Raw genomic sequence first — 24163 nt, 5'->3', positions numbered from 1 at the left:
TCCTAATCCAGTGAAATAATACAGCCTACAGTATATCATTCTGAAATGGGTGATTCTGCATAACGAGCATTTTTACTTTTGGTCCAATATTAATTATAGCTAATTATTGTACTTTAGTAACATTTTGAATGCAGGACTTTTACTTGTAACAGAGCATTTCTACATCGGGGCATTACTACTTTTACTGAACTCAAATATCTGAGTTGGCCAACAAAGGTTCAATAAAGGTAGAAAAATACTTGGTGTGTTTTAATTCCCACATTTGTGTGGGCACATGAATGCAACAAGAACAGGTTGCGACATTCAGTGAATAAATGACGCGTTCATACCGAAAACGTTCACTTCCTTCAACACAAAGCTGTTCCTATTGGACAGACAGTAGCTGTAGTGTACAATAAGTTACCTACTTGGCCACTTGTGACATTAACAAGAGTTAGTTCTTTTCAACACTTGGTTTTTGTTTTAAAGTTCAGTGTTTACAGCGCTTTGGTGTGGACGCACGGCAATTGTAAAACAATGGTAGGATTTATCTGTGGTTGTGTAGCAATATGTCTCAGCTGGCGAGAGACAGTTAGCTTTTAGATATCATGCAAATCAGACACAGCTAATTCTTCCGGTGCTAATGACGCAACATGCAGCAGTTATTTTAATATTTATTCAGTGTAATGATTGTTTCTTTGGAGATGTCTTCAACTATTGTTGTGGCTGGTCCTACTGCAATATGTGGATGTCTAAAATAGGGTTACAGATCGCAAGATGTTTAAATGGCTCTCACAATCCAGTTGACCGCTCTTGTCATCTGTTATCCCATACAGGTGACGATTCTGCAGTAAGCATGGGTCAGATAGAAGAAGCTAAGCCGTCGTGTCTCAACATTCTCACCTACCACAGAGAGCTGCTGGTGTCCAGGTTGAGGAGCATCCAGTGCATCCTGGACAACCTGCTGTCCTGCGGCTTCGTCTGTGAAGAAGATGTTGAGATCGTTCAGCAAACCGTCACCAAGACAGATCAGGCAGGAAAAACAAAGACATCTGTTAAATAAGGCCATTTGTTTTATTTTCAGTCATTAATACAACATACATCTAAAATACAACGTCTTATCTGTCATAAAATATCTACTGGTAAAAAATCCCAAATAAACGTAAAATCCAAGACGCCTTTTCCTGTGATTGTTTTCCAGGTACGTAAGATCTTGGAGCTAGTCCAATGCAAAGGGGAGGAGGCCTGTGAATACTTAATTTACATCATTTACAAAGTATGTGATGCATACATAGACCTCCAGCCATGGTTGAAAGAGATCAATTACAACCCAAGCAGTGATGTAATGCTGATGGGTGTGGTTAACACAGATCCCAGTAAGTATTACAATCACTCATGCTGTTCTTTTTTATGCTTCAAGGTCTGTTGGATGTCCACACATGTTAGCTGAGTAAGACTGTTGGATATATAACAACAAATAAGTCTCACAAATGAGGAAATCATGGCTCAGTTTAAAGTTTACATTTTTAATTTTGAGCCAGACTGTAGTTTTTATGGTGCTGTGGCATTTCTGCTATTCTGTCCCATTTAGATCAATGAGTGTAGAATAATACCACAATGCAAGAAGAAGTTGTACATTCAAAATACTAAAGTAGAAGTACAGAAGCAGCCATATGTAATATTAATATTTAAAACAGTCATTATGCATAATAATAATGAATAATAAAATATTGGATGGTATTACTGATTCAGCAATATATTAGCATTTTAATGTTGAAGCTGGTTGGTGAGGATAATTAAAATATGAATATAATGTTGAGTAGTTTAGTCTATGTACTGTAAGTGCATCTATTTTAACAGCTGTCAGATGAATAAAGTGGAACTATTTAATACAATATTCCCTCTGTAAATGTACTTAGTTATTGCAGATGTATCAAACTGTAATTTATTACAGATTAGTTTGACGCACCTGTAGATCGACAGGTGTGTTGGGTGGGTGTGTTTGTGCTTCTGTGTGAGGGGGGCTCTCTTATATCTACTGTCAGGAAATCGCTGCCATGCATGTGAGCTCAGCTGAATATAAAGTGAGTTATAACTAAATGCAAGTAGTAACGCACAATGTAATGAGTATAAGTTCATATATTTTATCGTGAAAGTACTCAAGTAAAAAGTATTCTGCAAAACAGCTACAATTTATTGAAAAAATACATGTACCCATCACAGATTAAAAAATGTAAAAGATAGAAATATAAAACAAACAAAAAACAGCACATGCATCTTTGGATTAGATGAAATGTGTTTGGTCCTAAATAGAAGATTCAGGAATCATTGGACCTTATAACACCACTTAAAGCTTCTATATTGCACTAATTCACGATGTACCTCTTCTAAGTCAGCAGGTATTATGAGAAGATGAGGCATGAGATGAGCCAGGACACCTGCTTCATCATGTCTTACGGCCAGCGAGAGGAGACCCGTCTGGAGGAGCTGTACACTGGCACACTGATGGAACTGTTGAATGACTGCAATGAAAGTTTGGGCTTCCTGGAGAGTCTGGACACGCTCTTAGGAGACCATGCAGTCTTCAATCCCCAAGGTGAAATCACCTATGTAATGGGGGATGCTGGTGTGGGAAAATCCATCTTCCTGCAGAAGCTCCAGAACCTCTGGTCCAAGAAAGAGCTGCAGACAGACGCCATCTTCTTTTTTAAGTTCCGCTGTAGGATGTTCAGCCTCTTCAAGGACACAGAGCAGATCTCCCTCAGAGAGCTTTTGTTCAAACACAACTGCTCCCCAGATCACGACCCAGATAACGAGGTGTTTGATTACATACTGCGCTTCCCTGAGAAGGTTCTTTTTACATTTGATGGCTTCGATGAGATTCAGATCAAAGACCTGATGAATATTGCTGAAGTGGTTTCACCAGAAGTCAAGGCACACCCCCTCCAGCTGCTCATCAGCCTGCTCTGTGGGAAATTACTCAAGGGCTCCAAGAAGGTGCTGACGGCCCGGACAGGGACCGAGATCCAGAGTAGGGTGATCAGAAAGAAGGTGGCTCTGCGCGGGTTCTCCCAAGCTCATCTGCGGACCTACATCGATCTGCACTTTAAGGAGCAGGAGCACCGAGAGCTGGTGTCAGTCCAGCTGGATGCTTGCCCCCACCTCTGTGGCCTCTGCTCCACCCCGCTCTTCTGCTGGATTGTATTCAATAGCTTCAGGCACCTGCACACCATGCATGATAGTTTCCATCTGCCTGAAACCTGCATCACGCTCACGGACATCTTCCTTCTACTGGCTGAGGTGTTCCTCAGCCGCTCAGCCTTACCAGCACCATCTCTGCTGAAGAAAAGCACTCGGTGTGCATCAGAAACATTCAAAGCGGGGCTCAGGTCTCTCGCAGCATTTGCAAGACTAGCACTTCAGGGTATGGAGAGAGGAAGCTTCATTTGGAGCCAAGAGGAGATGAGTGCGTGTGGCTTGACAGAGGAGGACCTGTCCCTGGGCTTTCTTCGACCTGTCTCTGAGTGTGATGCCAGTGGAAGCCCTGCTACTTTTGAAGTCCTCCATATCACCCTCCAGTCTTTTCTGGCAGCATTTGCTCTTGTGTTGGATGAGCAGGCTCCTGCCAGATCCATCCTCAAGTTCTTTGTAGAGTGCAGAAAGAAGAGAACACCATCCTGTCTGCCTTTTGACTTCTGTGTCAGTGGCTCCTCAAAGTCCAGTGAAAAGAATCCATTTGCCACTAATGAACACCTTCAGTTCACTAATCTGTTCTTGTGTGGCCTGCTGTCCAAGGCTCACATTGGCCTGATGGAGCATCTGGTATCTCCCGTGTTGTTAAAGAAAAAACGGGCCTTACTAAAATCCTGCCTTTCCACCGGTGTCATCTCCCACCTCTATGGCTTACCCCACTACGACGGTGAAGACGGCAGGAAAGTTCATGTTCTGCCCAACTTCCTGTGGATGCTGCGGTGCATCTTTGAGACAGGGAGCAAAGACATAGCTCAGATGACAGCCAAAGGCATCACAGCTGACTTCATCAAGCTGGGCTACTGTAACGTGTCCTCAGGCGACTGCACCGCCCTGAACTTTGTACTACAGCACTGTCACAAGCCTCTGGGCTTCGACATGGACAACAACAACATCAGTGACTATGGGGTGAAGCAGCTGAAGCCCTCCTTCTGTAAGATGACAGTAGTGAGGTAAAACATACAAATGTGTTTTATATACCTTCTAATCCATTGAGGGTTATTCAGACTGATGTTATGATGTCATCTAACCAAACACTAATTAACCTGCATTTCTTCAGATTAAGCGTCAATCACCTGTCTGACAGCAGCATTGAGGTTCTTGCAGAGGAGCTGTGTAAGCACAAAGTCGTGGAGATCTTGGGGTGAGTAGACATTGTTCCAGTTGACCTAAAATACGATTGTCATGAGCTTTTTATTTAAACTCTAAACCTGTAACTACCAGCTGTAAAATAAATGTAGTGGTGTAAAAAGTGCAATATTTCCCTCTGAAATTTAGACGAGTTGAACCATGAAGTAGCATTTCGTTGCATTACACAAACATCCCACGTTTCCCCACTTGTCATGGAATTATAGACGTTTACATTTTCTGAGCACTTTAAGGATATTCTGTCCATGTTATGTTGTTGAAAGCTCATTATTGATTTTATACACCATTGCTACCAGAGGAGGGACATTGTTTTCCTTAAAGGGACAGTGTGTTGGATTTGGCAGTGGCTGGCATCACCGCAGTTTTACAAGCGTGTCAGAGAACTACGGTGGCCTTCAGGTGACGTAGAAAGGTGAAAGTCCCTCTCTGGACAAACTCTGGTTTGGTTTGTCCGTTCTGAGCTACTGTAGAAACATGGTGGTGCAACATGGAAGAGGACCTGCTCCCTATGTAGATACACAACAATTCTTAGTTTCAGCAGATTATACACTGATGAAAACATAGTTATGAATGTTATATTCAATTTCTGCTAATAGATCCCACTAAATACTACACACTGGCCCTTTACATGTTCTGTCATAGTCATAGCTCTAAATAATATTTAGGTTATACATGACATAAAGAGTTGTATTTATATCCGTAGTTAGGTTTTCAGTGAAACAAATGCTTTCTGTTGCTGTGGAAAGTTTGATGTTTCCTATGGAGTTTTGTTAAGTGTTAGTGTGGTATAGTATTTTGTAAATCCATTCCCAGCATGAACAAAACTGCACAATACTTCTAAATACTGTTTTTCAAAGCTACATGTTGGTCTCTTGGGGTACGTAATTGTATTTTTGGCTAAACAAATGCAAAATAACTAGCAAATAGGGTACTGCCCCAACAAGTGTCCGTACTCCATAAAGTACAATTCTGCTGGTTTTGAGAGTAAAACAGAAACTTTAACCTTCATTTGATCTGTTGTCCTCAGGCTTTACAACAATCACATCACAGATGTTGGAGCCAAGCTAGTTGCTCAGATCATTGAGGAATGCCCAAAGCTGAGAGTTGTCAAGTATGTTTGTAACTTGTACCAATATGGAATATTATAATAATTGATGAATCAATGACATCTGCTCTTACCTTTTATTAGTATCTCTAAATTGTCTACATGTGTATTCACAAATTGGTGAATAAAGGAAAAGATAAGATAATTGTAAAATGAATATGTTGTGGACTCATGTCTCTTTGTCCTCAGGATTGGTAAAAACCAGATCACTAATGTTGGTGGGAGGTATTTGGCCAACGCAATTCAGAAGAGCACTTCTATATTTGATGTGGGGTAAGACTTCACTGCTGTCAAAAATCTTTGCTGTTGTATTCTTATGAAAGCAGTGGGATCAACTGGAGAAGCAGAAAGGGTTAATGCAGGAACGCTTCAGAAAAGTCTTGACTGATTGACACACAGACAGATACACAGACAGACTCACAGACAGACAGACTGACACACAGACAGACAGACACACAGACAGACAGACTGACACACAGATAGACTGACACACAGATAGACTGACACACAGATAGACTGACACACAGACAGACAGACACACAGACAGACACACAGACAGACAGACAGACAGACTGACACACAGATAGACTGACACACAGATAGACTGACACACAGACAGACAGACACACAGACAGACACACAGACAGACAGACAGACAGACTGACACACAGATAGACTGACACACAGATAGACTGACACACAGATAGACTGACACACAGACACACAGACAGACAGACAGACAGACTGCCACACAGATAGACAGACACACAGACAGACACACAGACAGACACACAGACTGACACACAGATAGACTGACACACAGATAGACTGACACACAGACAGACAGACACACAGACAGACACACAGACAGACAGACAGACAGACAGACAGATAGACTGACGCACAGATAGACTGACACACAGACAGACAGACACACAGACAGACACACAGACAGACAGACTGACACACAGACAGACATACTGACACACAGACAGACAGGCAGACACACAGACAGACAGACTGACAGACACACAGACAGACAGACAGACACACAGACAGACTGACAGACAGGCAGACACACAGACAGACAGACTGACAGACACACAGACAGACAGACACAGACATACTGACACACAGACTGACACACAGATAGACAGACTGACACACAGACAGACAGACTGACACACAGACAGACATACTGACACACAGACAGACAGACTAACACACAGACAGACACACAGACAGACAGACACACAGACAGACACACAGACTGACACACATACAGACACACAGACAGACTGACACACATACAGACACACAGACAGACACACAGACAGACAGACAGACAGACTGACACACAGACAGACAGACACACAGACAGACTGACACACAGACAGACAGGCAGACACACAGACAGACAGACTAACACACAGACAGACATACTGACACACAGACAGACAGGCAGACACACAGACAGACAGACTGACAGACACACAGACAGACTGACAGACAGGCAGACACACAGACAGACAGACTGACAGACACACAGACAGACAGACACAGACATACTGACACACAGACTGACACACAGATAGACAGACAGACTAACACACAGACAGACACACAGACAGACAGACACACAGACAGACACACAGACTGACACACAGACAGACACACAGACAGACAGACAGACAGACAGACTGACACACAGACAGACAGACACAGACAGACTACACAGACAGACAGGCAGACACACAGACAGACAGACTGACAGACACACAGACATACTGACACACAGATAGACAGACAGACTAACACACAGACAGACACACAGACATACTGACACACAGACAGACACACAGACATACTGACACACAGACTGACACAAAGACAGACAGACAGACAGACTGACACACAGACAGACAGACAGACAGACACACAGACACACAGACAGACTGATTACTCTAAAACCTAAAACATAGAATACAATAAATATGGCAGACTACTAGAACTCATATATAAGCATAGGATGTTCTATAGTTGTTTTTTTAAATAACTGATGGTTTGATGACTGATGAATTTAGATAGTTTAGACCCAGTTTAGAGGTAAAATACTGCGCCCTATTTCTTTGGAGCAGGTGGTTTGGAACTATGTTGCACCTTTAAACCCACATTTGACAAACCATTAGAATATTTCCATCAAGATTTAACAAGTCACTTAATTTGCGAAACGTTTAAGCTAACTTGGTGAATAAAGCCTGTTGAGTTTTAGAGTTGTTTGACTTTATTGATCTCGATTAACGTGTGTGCATTTTAAAAATGTGAAATTAAAGCATGAAAACATGTCTTGTTATTTGTCTCTTTTGAGGATACTGCTAGCCTAAGTAAGGCAGGCCCTTTGTGTTTCTATGCTTCCTGATGCAGCTCAGATGACTGTTGTTATATTTTTGCTGGCAGAATGTGGGGGAACAGCATCGGCGATGAGGGAGCAGAAGCATTTGCAGGAGTTTTGAGGCACCACCCAAGTCTTACCAACCTCAGGTGAGAAGGTCCCCACAAAGACCATACAAGCCAAAATTGTACAAAATACAAAATACAAAATTGTGGGCGGCTGTGACTCAGGAGGTAGAGTGGTCGTCCAGCACTCGGAGGGTCCGTGGTTCGACCCCCTGCCCCTGCAGGCAGCATGTCGAAGTGTCCTTGGGCAAGATACTGAACCCCAAATTGCTCCCGATGGCCAACAGTGTGTGAGTGTGTGTGAATGGTTATCACTACTGATGAGCTGATGTGCACCTGTAGCCTCTGACTCTGTGTGAATGTGTGTGAATGGGTGAATGACATGTGTTATAAAGTGCATTGAGTGATCACAAAGAATGTAAAAGCGCTTTATAAAAGCCAACTGATTTAAACTCTTTGATTAAATTGAGTAATTTCTGTGTTTTTGTTATCTAGTCTCTCAGCTAATGGCATCACATCTCAAGGTGGGAAGTGCCTGTCAGAAGCGCTGAAAGAGAATAACGTCCTCAGGATATTCTGGTAGGCAGCTCGTTCAGCTTGAGTTCAGTGATATGAGCAGTTTTCTAACAGAACTGCTCTCATATAGAAGTACATGTGTGTGTTGCAGGTTAGTGCAGAATGAGTTGACTGATGATGCAGCTCCACACTTTGCTGAGTTGGTCCAAGCGAACACAGGTTTAATCCACCTCTGGTAAGGAAAACACGCATGATGTCCCCATGACGAGTCCTGCTGAACACTGTGCTCAGACATCAACTGTCACAAACTCACCTGCGCTGTATGTTTGTCTGCAGGTTAATCAGCAACCAGTTCACTGTGGAGGGGATCCAACAGCTCGCTGAGGCCCTTACTCACAACACAGCTCTCAAAGAGATATGGTGAGAATCAGCTGTCACTCACAGGGATATTATAACACAATGTCATTGTCAATCTATTGGGATATTATCATTTAAGGTTGGCTAGCTGGATTTTTAATTTTTGTTTAGTTTTATATCGGCTATAATGATATTTATATAATAACAAGGTATCAAGTGACGATGTGAAAGGGGTCGCTCGTAGTGATGACCTGAATGTGCAGCTTCCCTCAGATTTACAGAGCTTTATAGAGTTTCAGCTTTACTGTCCGGTTCACTCTCACCGCTGTCATCGCATCGTTGTTTTGGGTCGCAGCAGGCAGCTGTTTGCAGAAGCTCTAAGCAGACACAGTCAGAGACTAGCTTGTGGAGTATGTAGCAGCTAAAGACATACATATTTCCCTTTGCTTTAACTCAAAAGGGTAAATCATATGTCAATGATGTGTTTGACAAAATCAAATATATAAGTGATTCAAGTTTAATTTATAATGATAATTACAATACCTTAAATGATGTTAATAATGCAGTTATTACCATATATAATATCATACGCTTTCTTATGTTTTAATGATCTTGTGGAAACAACAACATCTACTGAATTATCCATCTCCTGTACTGGTCTAAGGTGTCACTCTCTGTTACGGCCAGTGTACCAACACTTATGAGCAGTCAGCCTTCATGTTCATGTGAAAGTATCCTAAAGGATCATTTGGTTTGGAATTGATAAACCTAAATTTACTTCACTATTGTGATGACGGGGGTGCATTGTTGAGCTTACCTGCCTGATGTTTTACCGTTTCTGTTACTTGAACTCTAGTTACTCACTGTAGTACACCATTAGGGCCACTTCCATGTGTTCTCCCTTTGAAGGCTTGCATGTGTTTTGAATGTGAAGGATTTGTGATGGTGTCTGATCATGTTCCCACAGTGTGAAAGGAAACCAGCTCTCTGAAGAGGAAGAGAAACAGTTTGTGGCAGAGAAGAGGCTGCGGTTCCACTGACTGGGCATGTGAGACATTCATGTGCTGTCTGTGTGGCAGGGAAGATGTAGTGCGGGTTCACTGTATGCATGCACAGTGTTAGCAATCACAAAGTCTGACTATAACTGAATGGAAATACTCTCGTCTATATTCTTCACATCCTTCGTTGTTGATGAAACCATGTTTGCACTGAGGAAACTGTCGCTTTGATGTAGGAGAGGAAAATGTTTGACTCTAGCTGCTAGATCTAATAGAACTTTAGATGATTCTAGATTCTAGCATCTTAATGTTGCTCTCAAAGTGCACCAGATACAAACAATTCACTTTAAAATGTTAAAAACATTCTGCCCGTGGGAGCATGCCCCCGGACCCCCCTAGAGGATGTGAAGTCCACCCTACTCCTAAGACATGTCAACATGACTAAGGCCAGGTAACATGGACCTGGTTAACATGACTGATATGTTGACGACCAGCACAAAACACTGTGTGTGTAGTGGCTTTGCTCAGTGCAAAACTCCCAGACTTACTTCTCCATCATCATGCTATCTGAGTTCCTTTAATGGTAACTGTACTACCATGCAGGTGCACACTGCTTCAACTCACCTCTGGGCTAAGTCCACCCAAACTTGAAAACCTAGCTACGCCCCTGCTGAGGACAAAACATGGAGCTAAGTTCAGTAAAGAAGACTCCACTATATGTTACTCTCTCTATTCTCTCGGATCAGTTTCCCTCCATAAACCGTTTTCACATCACACATTTTACCTTGTTGACGCAGGAAAAGTGCTGCTCTGTTATTGTTCAGGTTGCAACCTACACCTGTGCTTTCTTTGCTATATGTCTATATAAAAAGGCCTTTTATTCTATTGAGGAAACTCCTTCGTGGTTATTGTCATTCAAAGCTTCCATTCCTCTCACACAGGAGGATATTACTAATGAATCATCCACCTTTAAAAGAGGCACTCAAGAGACTAAGTTTTACACTTCATTAAGGTATAGAGACAGATTAAATAATGGTCAAAATGGAAGAAGCAGAAGCCTGGACATCCTGATTTAAAGTCCCTACTATGGGTCAAGCTCCAAAACCACTGGATATATATATATATATATATATATATATATATATATATATATATATATATATATATATATATATATATATATATATATATATATATATATATACATATATATATACATATATATATACAGATATACATATATACATATATATATACATATATACATATATACATATATACATATATACATATATATACATTATATATATACATATATACATATATACATATACATATATATATACACATATATATATACACATATTATATACACATATATATATACATATATACATATATATATATATATACATATATATATATATCATATATATATATATATATATATATATATATATATATATACATATATATATATAATATATATATATTAATACATATATATATATATATATATATATATATATACATATATATATATATATATATATAATATATATACTATATATACATATATATATATATATATATATATATATATACATACATATATACTATATTATATATACATATATATATATATATATATATAGATATATATACACACATATATATACATATATATAGCATATATATATATACACTATATATATACCATCATATATATATATATATATATATATCATATATACATATATATATATATACATATATATATACATATATACATATATATATATATATATATATACATATATATAGATACATATATATACATATAATATAAATATATATACATATATATATACATATATATATATCCATATATACATATATATTAATACATATAATTATACTATATATACACATATATAATACAATATCATTATATAATATACATATATACTAACTATATATATATATACATATATACAATACATATATGATAACATATATACTATATATTACACATATATATATAGATATCTATATATAATATATATATATATACCATATATATATATATATACATATATTACATAGATACATATACATACATATATATATATATATATATACTATACTATAAGATACATATTATATATATATACATTATATTATACATATATACATATATATATATATATAAGATAATAGACACATATATTATACATATAACATATATAATATATATTATATATACATATATATACATTACATATATAATACATATACTTATAGACATATACTAACATATATATACACTATATACATATTATATATATATATATACATATATACTATATATATATATATAACTCATATATATATACACTATATATATACTACATATAGTATATATATATAATATATATACTATACATATATATCAATATATACTATATCATACACCATATATATATACATATATATATCATATTTATATATAGACTACCATCCAGATATAATATATACTATCAACATATATACATATATATCATATATATATATAATATATATACAATATATATACCTACATATATATACACATATATATATACATATACATATATAAATCATACATAATATATATATATACTATATATATATATACTTAACTATATATATATATCTACATATACTATATATACATTATAGATACAATACAATTATATATATACCACATATATATACACATATATATATATACTATACCATTATATATCTAATATATATATAACATATATATAACACATATATATATATATATTTATATATTAATATAATTACATCATACATACATATATAACCTATATCATATACTATATACATTATAATTATATAATATACATATATATCTAAATAATCTATATATATAACAATATACTTAACCTATATACTACATACATATATATACTCCAAATACATACTATACATATATATATATTATAAACTATATATAACATACATATATATACAATATATATATATACTATATATCATACACACCTATATATATATACATATATATATAATCACATCATATACCCTTATTACCATAATAATATATAATATCGCTACCTATCTATATTATATATCATATATCATATACATAATACTACTATACATATCACATGTTTCATTGTATTTGACAACTATAAACTCTAATATAATATGCTATAATTAATACACATCACATATATATACATACATACATACATACATACAACATACATACAATACATACCTAATTACCTACATACCTACTTAATATACATACATACATACATACATACATATATATATACATATATATACACACACACACACACATACGGATACTTGGCAGTAAGTCGGATTAGTTTCCCAGTGGATGTTGGCCTCTGCCAGGGCTGCGCTTTATCACCAATCCTGTTTGTTATTTTCATGGACAGGATATTGAGGCGTAGTCGTGGAGGAGAGGGGTTGCAGTTCGGTGGCATGATGATCTCATCGCTGTTCTCTCACTCACACACACACACACACACACACACACAACACTAGCAACAAGGGGTGTCACGATTCTCCTAATCCACAGTTCAATTTGACTTTCAATTTTAAAGGTCACCACATCCTGAACTGTAGTTTTTATGTCAACGACAAGTTTGTTGTTAACATAACTTAGAGCAGGGGTCAGGAACCTTTTTGGCTGGGAGAGCCATACAAATATTTTTAAATGTATTTCCTTGAGAGCCATATATTTAATAAAATTGAATGCAACTTTATGCGTGCATTTTTAAGTATAACACGTCTCCGAGTACTAATAGCGGTATCAGTATTTCATTGAACAGGTGCTCTTTTATTAAATAAACTAAACGCTTATGTTATATATCTAATTTATGAGCACGTTTCAGTGTTTACTGCATGGGTGTCAAACTCAAGGCAATTATATCCGGCCCGCGAGAAAATATCATGTCTATCATAACTGACCTGAAAAGATTAGTGGGCAGCATGCGGGAGAAGATACACCGTCAGCTGCATGTTACACCAGGAAGCGCTGTGTTGTAAAGCTCTGGAGATGGAACATGTAATGAGCACCGTAACACAGAAAGGAAACTTTATAAGAGTCAATGTAAGTCTTTTCCTGAGGAGATACATTCTGAACAGGGCGGTGCGATGGCTCAGTAGAGGGAAAGTGCTGAATAGATTTTTCGAGATGTGTGAGGAAATCTGCCAGTTTTTGGAAGCAAAGGGAAACACACCACAGATCTCTGGGACGATGTGAGCTGGACTGTTTGTGCGACATAACGAAGCATCTCACTGTTAAACCTCCAGCTTCAGGGCCGTGTGTTCACGGACATGTATGATGCAGTGAGAGCTGAGCTGCTTGTGGGAGACTCTGATGCAGAAGGAAACTTTGGTCACTACGTGTTTCCAAACACTGACAAACCATCTCCACCGCTGTGTTCCCGACCACGCATTCTGCTGATCAACTGAGCGTAATTTGCCGACTTTGCAGCTCAGAAAATTTAAATTGAACTGCTCAGCAATCCGTTTGCAGTTGACTTAAATATGTTCCATATCTTTTTGCACTTTATCCAATATGTGTACCGTAATTTCCGGACTATTAGCCGCTACTTTTTTCCCACGCTTTGAACCTCGCGGCTTATACAATGATGCTAATTTATGGATTTTTCCCGCTTTAACAAGCTTCATAATGTGACGTAAATCGAGTGCGCTCAAACTTCCCATAATTCTGATTACGGTAGTCATTTTGTCACCCTCATCATGGCAAAGACACGGAGAAATGCATATGATGCAGCTTTCAAGTTGAAGGCGATCGATCTGGCAGTTGGAAAAGGAAATAGAGCTGCTGCACGGGAGCTTGGCCTTAATGAGTCGATGATAAGACGTTGGAAACAGCAGCGTGAGGAACTAACTCAGTGCAAAAAGACAACAAAAGCTTTTAGAGGGAAGAAAAGCAGATGGCCCGAAGACTGGATCAACACACAGAGAGCAGACGGCCGAGGTGTTTCAACTGTGCAGACCCGACTGAAAGCTAAAACAATCGCCACCGCAATGAAGTTTGAGGATTTTAGAGGTGGACCATCGTGGTGTCTAAGATTTATGAGACGTAAAGGCCTGTCCATCAGGGTACGGACAAGTCTGTGTCAGCAGCTCCCTCCCGACTACGAGGAAAAAGTTCCAAACTTCCGCAAATTCACTGATGCAAAGATAGCGGAGCATTCCATCGGCCCGCACGACATCATAAATATGGATGAGGTTCCTCTGACGTTTGACCTGCCTCTCACTCGGACTGTCAACAGAAAAGGCGAATCATCAGTCAAGCTGAAAACAACTGGGCATGAAAAAACGCACTTCACCTGTGTTCTGAGCTGCACGGCATCGGGAGAAAAGCTTCCACCGATGTTGATTTTGAAACGCATGACGATGCCAAAAGAAAAATTTCCGAGAGGAATTGTTGTGAAAGTCAACAAGAAAGGATGGATGACGGAAGGCCTAATGCATGAATGGCATACGGAGTGTTACGGCAAGCGACCGGGAGGATTCTTTCACAAGAACAAGGCATTGCTCGTGTTGGACAGCATGAGGGCCCACATAACAGATTCTGTGAAAGAAGCCATCAAGGAGGACAAACTCGAAGAGCAACTTATGGTCAAGTCTGCCAGTGGGTCCTGACAGCCGGTCCTGACAGCGTGGAGCATTGTCAAAAAATCCACTATCATCAATGGGTTTCGAAAGGCTGGACTGCTGCGTGTTGAAGAGGGCAGCATGAGCTCAGCGGGGAATTTGCCTCCGGATGAAAGTGACGAGAGCGACAATGAAAACGATCCAACATCGGATGAAGCAATTCTGAGGCTATTCAACTCCGACATCGAAGGAGTTGACTTCAGTGGTTTCAGTGCACAGGAGGAAGATAGTGACCAATGACTTTCTTGGTAGGCTACTGTTTACTGCTTTATTTTTGTTACAAGCCGTGTTTCGTTAAAGCCTATTTATTTTTGTTCCAAGCCGTGTTTCGTTAAAGCCTGTGTAAAGTTCATTTGTTTCAATGTACCGGTAGGCACCTGCGGCTTATAGACATGTGCGGCTTATTTATGTACAAAATACATCTTTTTTAAAAATTCAGTGGGTGCGGCTTATATTCAGGTGTGCTTAATAGTCCGGAAATTACGGTATCCTGTTCAATAAATGTGGACCGTGTTTGGCCCTCGACGTAGTCCCAGTTTTTAATGTTGACCCTCTCTGTGATTGAGTTTGACACCCCCGGTCTACTGCTTGCTTTGTGCAGTTTCTCCTCTGCTCGGTTTCGCGAAGGGCGGGGCTTCACTGCCGACACACACACACAGTCAGAGACAGGGCGGAGAAAAGGAGAGGGGCGAACTAAAAGCAAAAATCCGCTGCTAAAAGTTTTACTTTAAAATGACACAGTATAATTATTTATTACTTGATTACTAAAAATGTCAGCTCAAAATTGTCTGCGAGCCATATTGTGTCATCGAAAGAGCCATAGGTTCCTGACCCCTGACTTGGAGGGAAGGCCAAATGTTCATTTCCGGGAAGCAGGAGGATCTTCCAGTTCTGTTTTTTATCCGTCATCCGACTCCAGCTGTGGATGTGGTGTCACAGCGTGGAGAGTACAGATGCAGGCTACCGGTGAGTCTTTGAGCTGCAGACTACTAGTAAACTGTGCCGTATCGTCTTTTAGCTGCAGGTTCCCGGTAAACTGTGCTGTGTCATATTTTAGCTGCAGGTTCCCAGTAAGCTACGCGATGTGTTGTTGTGAGTGCTGTTGTTTTTTTTAGGACGTGTAGGAGAGGGTGGGGGTCTTTGACCGTTTCAATCTAGCTTTAGCTCTTTTCAGAGAACACATTCACCCTCGCTTTGCAGATGAACAATCTCAAAGAGCAGAAACAACCTCTTTCATCAAAAGGAATGAAAAAAATGCAGCTGCTGTTAGTAAGGAAAAGAAAACAAAAAAAAATTCTAAAGTGTTTGTCTTCATAACCCTTAATCAGTTATGACATAAAATTGTCACAGTTTTATCTCATGGGAAATTAGAACTTATTTATATGAAAAGAAAGGCAATCTTTTTTTCACAGTAATGTTTTCACTTCTACCAACGCAGTTGTGCAGAGGAACCCTTCTGATTGTTACAGAGCTCAAAGCTCTCCTTATATTTTTTAACTGTACTACAGTATTACACTCTGTAGTATTGTGGCACTCATACTCCTGTGTTATTATGTACACCTTCATACCAATGCAAATATAGATTCATTGCCTAGTTATCTTTATATGCAATTATATTGGTTCTGTCATTGAAGGCTTTGTCTGCAATGCTAGCTAGTACAGGGCTAATATGTAGCTACAGCAAGTCGGTCAGTTTAGCGAACACACAAGTATGAGTGACAGCTAGCAACTAGCAGTCATTATGTTCCAGTTAAAGGTAGCATAAGTTTAACACTATACATACTGGTGTGGAATGGTATCTGTTGGTGAAATGTTATAAAGCTCTCAGTGCAATAAAGGCCCAGTATGCGTAGGCATGTCTCAATTATTACATAATAAGCGATCATTTTGCATAATCGTTGGATTTTACATTCAAAGGACTTTAATGACAATCTTATAAATGTGGCAACAAATATCATGTAAATAAAGTGTCTACCTGAGCACAAGGTGAAATGAAAATGAAAAAAGACAGCTTGGCTGTCTAGAGACAACAGTATTTGGTGATAGAGGAAGGTTATCAGGTCTCCGGAAAGGGAGTTTCACTGGTAGAGCATGAATATGCACAGCAAAAAAACAGATAGAAAATGGAGAATTATGTTTGGAAAGCAAAGTTATATGCCATCTTTCAGAAAAACACAATAATCAGAGCAGGACTGCAACCCTGCAGAGGTGTGACTGTCACATTGTGCTTGCTCCATGGCTCTACATATGTATAGGAGGTATTTTGTGGAATGGATAACAGTTTGTTGCAAATGGAATGCACATTACAGAAAACTATTACAGCTGGTGTTGCTATTGTTATAGCAAGACATGTACAGAATACATTTTAGAGAATGTATAGCTCTATACAATATTTAACACCGATGTATCAAACCTTTGAACTCGCTATAATTACTTTTTGCAGAGAAACGGGGGAACTAACTGAATAGATGAGCCGCAGATGCATAATCTTTGTTTTGCCACATAAAAAGTCCCTCAAGGTCCTCAAATCCAATTTCTCAGTCTGGGGCCAGCACCTCTATGAAATCAAAAGTTTGCTACAATTTAGATCTGTATGCATTTGGTAAAACCAGATTGCTGAGATGTTATCACACTCTGAGATATAGCTATATCTATTAAAATCACATGCTGAGGACAGGAAACTATTTCCATCATTAGTTTACAGCTTATAGTCCAGCATTGATGTAAATTCTACAAACAACACAAACATAATGGACATCGTTTCCTTGTGCATGAAGTCCATAGCCGGTACGTAACCTTTTAAATGTTATGATTAGGTTTGATTCAAGGATTTGAAGACATCCAGAGTTCAACCCAGAACCTTTTGTGGCAGCCTGAGGGCAGAGTGTACATCTCTAGAGATATTCTTTTGTGTATGTACATGGTTGGCTGGAAGGCAAAGCTCTACTATAGGGTTTACAATGTTTGAGTCTTTTCAGTTGTCTCGCTGCCTTTTCCTTACTGAAATGGAGGGCCAAAATGTTGCAACACAACACACTGATGAATATATAGTTTCTGTAACAGAGGAGATGTGGGCCTGTGGACAGATGGAATGTTTCAATCCTTCAATGTTTTTTACTAAATTAATTTCAATGCAACTGTATTACTTTACAACAAATATTATCAATTAGTGCAATAATTGTATTCAAATAAACACTGAGTATGTTAAAGCACCCTTTAGCGTCACTTAATCCCGAAATGTCCACCCAGATTACTGGATATTTTGAAACACAACTGTAAACTGTGTTGAGTTGCAAACACAAGTGAGATGGACGGACATTTTGTTAATGGGTGATATAACAAATTAGGTCTCCTCTTTTAAAGCTTTAGGAAACACAACTTTAACAGTGAGTTAATCTCCAGCATCCAGCCCTCTCTGTGCTGTTATTACAGACGAGTCTGAGCTAACTGTGACCCTCCACTCGCTAATTGAGTGCTGCAGGGAGGACATATTTTGGGGCTTTTCACTACGAGTGATACATAAATTCAATGCAAAGATGACTGAAGAGACTTTGAGTTTTGCCAATATAGTGGGAGTTTTCTTTCTGACTACTAATGCATAAATAAAGGCTCCAGTATTTAATTATTAATTGCAGTTTTGATTTCCTGAAGACTTCTGGATTGGTGAGTGTGAGGCTGAGTTGTCAGAAGACAAAGTTTTGTATGCGTAACTTGCTGGTTAGCTAGCTTTTGGCTTAAATCAACTTTTTTCTTGCTCAGCAACAGGTGAGTTTTCCAATTTCTATACAACGGCTAACTGCTGTAGTATATTTTCTATACTGCATATGTTTTAACTGTCTTTATTGCCGTGACAACTACAATTTAATTTCTATTTACCTCCATTGTGTTTGGATGGCTATGTGCGACAGAAGTTTCAGAGATATCTGAAAACTTTGGGAGATAAAACCAAAATTGTCTACATCTTGTAAACCAACATTTTTAATCCAAACTTACAGATGTAACTATGGTCCTATGTATCCTGTATTACCGCCAGATCTTTCATCTCGTGCATGTGGAAGTCAAGTATTTATAGTACCAAAGTCACGTGTGACCGTGGATGACCCCATCCATGTCAATTGTGTCAATGACGAGATCAGTCCTACGGAATCTTCTTGCGGGATCACGAGATGCCAATTGACTAAGAACTCTAGCGGTTATCCAGGATTCATTAGAACCATAGTTACATCCGTAACTTTCATTCTATCTCATCCTTACTGACCGCCAGAGACAGTGCCTAACACTGATGACAACAGAGTCGCGAGGATTCATATGTACCCACCTCAGGACTCTGCAGAAGAACCGCGGCTAATGGATGAGGGGTGGCGACATTCATCCTGTAAAACCTGGAGAATGTGCTCGGTGATGCACATGTGGCCGCAGCACATATGTCCTCCAAAGGCACACCTCTCTGGGTTGCCCATGATGTGGAGACACTCCTGGTGGAGTGGCTCTTTACTCTGGGCGACAGAGAACGGTCATTCTGTTATTATATACATGAGGCCACAGAGGCTGAATACATGAGTTCCATATCCATACTTATTTAATCCAAAAAGTTTGGCAACAGTTAGGAAATAAGAACTCTTTTGTACCAACTGGTTAAGCTCCATTTATGCTTAACAAATCAATGATGGAAACATGTGCCTTGTATTTGTAATTGTGTGGATATTTTGACTATTGATTGATATTTAGAATTTCTTTATTTCAGGATGTGTGAGATTGAGTTTATATGAAATGTGTATGTAAAACAATTGATTAAATATGAAGGTTGAACAATAAATACTATCAGAAATAGCTATCAGATATCAGGCATTGTAATACCATATTACACAGAATATCATTCAAGCAATAATTGTCAATGACTCAGTAAAAGCTGAATAGATTAGTATCATAAATAATATTTTATTTACTAGGGATCTGATGAATTTTTACTTTCTGTATATTTCTATTCTACTGGAAACTGTCCAACTTGCCTGCAGCTTCTTGTCTCTTCTTCCGGCTGCTACCACCTGCTCTCATACACTTTCCAGACAAGGCTAAATTCATCTCAAATCAACCTATTGTCTTCTTCAAATGCTGCTAAGAATTCATAGCTTTCACACTTTCCACCTCTTGAGTTTGACAAAAAACTACAACTCATAGAACAACCAACCAACAAAAAAATTAATCTAAACTGAATTTCTTGAGGCACAATCCTTGACATCCAGACACAGCCTAACAAAAGGGTTGTCATGGTTGATCAATGAACTCAACAAGACATTCACAGGGAGGCTCACACTGATTATCTCAACAATGTTTGGCTCAACTCGCACATGAGAGTCTGAGTAATCATCTCCACACATGAAGGCCATTAAACGCAGCAGGGGCCACTCAGTCAGTGGCCAGCGCCTCCATCAGTGTCTGGAAGTTGTATCAGCACAACTTTACTTCATAGTGGCTCTACTTATAAAACCTCACGCTGCCTTCAAATGCAACTGGTGAGCTCGAGGTAACAACATGGGAAGTCAAGCACACGATATAATTACCGTTTAGGTGGTTAAGTCATGAGAACAACGCTGCTAGGCAAAGGTGTGTGTCAAGCCACCAGGGCTAACAATTTAGCAAGCGGGTATATACAGGAAATACAAGAAATGCAAAGGAATAATGACGGAGGAAAAACTGTTTCCTCAGACATATTATAATATTACAAAAACTTTAAATTTACAATATTAATAACTTATCATTCACTGAAAAAATAACTTCCAAGGCTTTCGTCATTGCTGACAAGGTCAGCAAACACGTCACAACAGAAATTGCACTTACAAGGTTGTGAATACTACAAGAGGGGGGCGTTCAAATGGTGAAGACGGTAACACGATCCCGTTTGAAGGCAGCATCAGGACTTTACGAGTATGGATCAAGTTGAAAAGGCAGCAATCGTGGCATAAAATGCTTTGTCAGCTTTTCTTTGGATCAGATATTCCTGCTTTAAATGACTTTGTGTAACTTTTGACTTTATTTTATTAATTATTTTTAAACACTCATGCAAAAGAGAAGTTTGTAATATTTATTTAAAACGGACAAAAAAAAAGATCCCAAACTCAAGCTATCAAAGCCCAAAGTGATGTCTTCAAGTTGCTTGTTTTGTCCAACCAACAGACCAAAATCAAACAGTATTCAATATATAGTGTTGTAAAAGACACAAAATGTAATATCTTAGTTTTATTTTATCCTCTGTGTTGTCTTTGTGTACCTAGATTAACTGTCAGTCTAAACTACCCAATGGGTCTAAAATTGTTGAGGGGAGCCCAGCCTACGCTAGCGAGGAGTTACACCTTAATTTACATCAATTTGTTCCACAGGTTTAGTAACCTGGAGGAGTTTAACCATTTTATAAAACTAACACACAGTAGATATTGTATTGGCTGATTGATTGCCCTGCTATGCTCTTGTAAAGTTTTTTATTTACATTGAATGCCCACGTCGGTCTTCAGATATGGCTTTTTAAAAAACCTGCTGTCACATGACCAAATTCTAATCATTTTAATAGAATAGAATTTAATTTAGCCTGCATACAAAAAGTTGTGTATCATATAAGAACTATATGGAATGATTGGATAAAGTGTTTAGTACAGATTTCTTGCAAAAATAACGAAACAACCTACAGTTTACATGTGCACACTAACATGTTGTCTACACTGGCGACATCCTAAACGATGTGCACAGCCGTGCTGTAAACAACCATGTGCCAGTGTCACTACGGGTCAGTGAACCACTGAGCTGTGTGAACACAACACAGCGGCCGGCGGTGCCCTCTTACCTCCGAACAGATGAGGCGAGAGGTGTGCTGGTAGTGATCCTATCAACAGCCGGGGACCCTCCTGCTCTCCGCCTGAGCGCTCTCTGTCCGCCTCCTCCGGGCTACTGCCGCCGGACTCCTGGGAGCTGTAGGCTCCGCTGCTGTTGGGAATGTTGATCCCGGACTGAGGTCGGGTCCCGGAGCCTCCGGAGCCCCCCACAAACCTAGCCCTGGCTCCATGGTGCTGGCTGGTGCTGGACGAGGCTCCGGACGCACTGTACGCATGGTACCGAACAGCCCCGGTGGTAGTCCTGTTACCATTACTGCTGGACGTGCTGGAGGGCAGGTCCGAGCCGGAGTAGGCTCTGGTCCGTCCGTTAGCTGCCGGATTAGCAGTCGGGCTGCTCGGCTTTGCCCCCATGTTAACCTCCAGTGACTCGGCTTTTAAATATTAAAGAGGCGCGGGACAGTACACCAGATTTACACCCGAGGCTTTACAGGACAGACGGAACGTTACTGTCTGGAAGAAAAGAAAAGCAGAACAAACTCCGCGGCGCTAAGATCCCGTCGACATTAGGGAAGTACCAGTTAGTGGAAAGTTGAACCAGCCAGCTGTGACAAAAGCTAAAGATGTGTGTAAAACTTTAGAAGCCGTCACCATTGTGTTCCGTCACTAACAGTTGTGGCTGTGCTGCAGGTAACGTTAACGTGGATCCCTCCTCGCTCGAGCAGCTGCTGTGGAGCCGCTGTCTCCTCCTCAGTGTCCGCTCCGCCATGGCTCCTGAACAGCCTGAAGGAGTGAAGAGCCGGGCTCCTCACACCTCCCTGCCAGACAACGCTTTGCTCAAAGGAAGGATGTGATGAAGGAGAAAGCTCTGCACAAAACCGTTTTATTAGTGGCAGCAAGGAGATTCTCGGTGCGCAGGCTAGCTGTCACGCTCACACAGTTCACAAGTATTTCCGCTCAGAAGTTTCAAAGTAAAGCCGTTGCTGTGTTTCATAGGGAGCGTGACAGTTTCCAGTTGATCAGGTCTAAAAAAACAGCCCTGCCCCAAGAAATTCGACCTTATGCAGTTTTCAGTTTTAAAGAGGTGTTAATTATATTCATTATGTCTGATGCACTTAGTTGTAACCATTTAAGGTCAATGCTTAACCTTAAAGGTATAATATGCAGCATGTTCCTAAAAAACAATGTACAGACAATATTAAATAAATATATGCACATATTCCTTCTCAATCGTCCCTTATGAACCACTAGAAGTGTGTGGTGGTGTATGTATCTGCAGAGACCCTTCAACTCTCTGTCTGGATTTTATTTTTTCTTATTATTTTTTCTTTTGTTTAGTGACCGTTCAGAAACAATGGACCAATCAGAGCTCCGGAGGTGGGGTCAGGAATGTGGATGTCACCGGACGTTTCTGGGCATCAACAAAGAGCCTTTGGGCCAATAAGCATGGTGTGCAGCCCATTTTCATTACCAGGTCGTCAAACAACGCCATTCTGTCACGCCCCTCAGCGCCTGATACCAAGGCACAGGCACCCTTTAGCATGTACACAAAGCAGTAGAGAAAGATTGTGACATCGCTGTCTGTTTTATGTACTTCAGTGTTTGCTGAAGATAGAGTGGCTGCTGCACACACACAGAGCAGACCGGCCACAGCAGGATGCAGCGTGCGCTTCGGCTGCATTCATTAAAAATGAAGCACCTTCCTGCAGGGCTGTGCAAAGTAGTGGGTGTGTTTGTTTGTGCTTTAGAAAGATTTATTCTTCTGATTCACTGCTTTG

At 39.4% G+C, this 24163-nt stretch overlaps 2 protein-coding genes across 5 annotated transcripts; one reads left to right on the top strand and one right to left on the bottom strand.

Annotated features, from left to right (window-relative positions):
- Window positions 1-318: 318 nt before the first annotated feature.
- On the top strand, window positions 319-10335 carry nod1 (nucleotide-binding oligomerization domain containing 1). Of its 2 annotated transcripts, XM_029452247.1 has the most exons (12): window positions 319-519; window positions 816-1012; window positions 1181-1355; window positions 2372-4181; window positions 4289-4372; window positions 5405-5488; window positions 5672-5755; window positions 7940-8023; window positions 8435-8518; window positions 8607-8690; window positions 8792-8875; window positions 9780-10335. In XM_029452247.1, the coding sequence occupies exons 2-12, from the start codon at window positions 836-838 to the stop codon at window positions 9850-9852; spliced, it is 2823 nt and encodes a 940-aa protein (XP_029308107.1). In that variant the 5' UTR covers window positions 319-519; window positions 816-835; the 3' UTR covers window positions 9853-10335. The 2 variants fall into 2 exon arrangements, with proteins under 2 accessions (XP_029308107.1, XP_029308108.1); XM_029452248.1 differs by lacking the exon at window positions 319-519 and having other exon boundaries at window positions 870-1355; window positions 2376-4181.
- Window positions 10336-17531: 7196 nt separating this feature from the next.
- znrf2b (zinc and ring finger 2b) lies at window positions 17532-23356 on the bottom strand. Of its 3 annotated transcripts, none has more exons than XM_029451790.1 (3): window positions 22400-23356; window positions 19883-20060; window positions 17532-18640 (listed from the first exon to the last, which is right to left on the bottom strand). In XM_029451790.1, exons 1-2 carry the CDS (start codon window positions 22797-22799, stop codon window positions 20056-20058), a joined length of 405 nt encoding a protein of 134 aa, XP_029307650.1. In that variant the 5' UTR covers window positions 22800-23356; the 3' UTR covers window positions 17532-18640; window positions 19883-20055. The 3 variants fall into 3 exon arrangements, with proteins under 3 accessions (XP_029307650.1, XP_029307651.1, XP_029307652.1); XM_029451791.1 differs by having other exon boundaries at window positions 17532-18121; XM_029451792.1 differs by having other exon boundaries at window positions 17551-17645.
- Between the last annotated feature and the right edge of the window lie 807 nt (window positions 23357-24163).

This window comes from Cottoperca gobio, chromosome 16, assembly GCF_900634415.1.
Source record: "Cottoperca gobio chromosome 16, fCotGob3.1, whole genome shotgun sequence".
NCBI lineage: Eukaryota > Metazoa > Chordata > Actinopteri > Perciformes > Bovichtidae > Cottoperca > Cottoperca gobio.
Note: the sequence above shows the minus strand (reverse complement) of the source record. Positions and strands in the feature narration are given on the sequence as shown.

Coding starts and splice junctions, on each gene's coding strand:
- znrf2b (XM_029451790.1), bottom strand. CDS start 22,799: ATGGGGGCAAAGCCGAGCAGCCCGACTGCTAATCCGGCAGCTAACGGA.
- nod1 (XM_029452247.1), top strand. CDS start 836: ATGGGTCAGATAGAAGAAGCTAAGCCGTCGTGTCTCAACATTCTCACC. Junction 5,756..7,939: donor ACTTCTATATTTGATGTGGG/GTAAGACTTCAC, acceptor TTTTGCTGGCAG/AATGTGGGGGAACAGCATCG. Junction 8,519..8,606: donor AACGTCCTCAGGATATTCTG/GTAGGCAGCTCG, acceptor TGTGTGTTGCAG/GTTAGTGCAGAATGAGTTGA.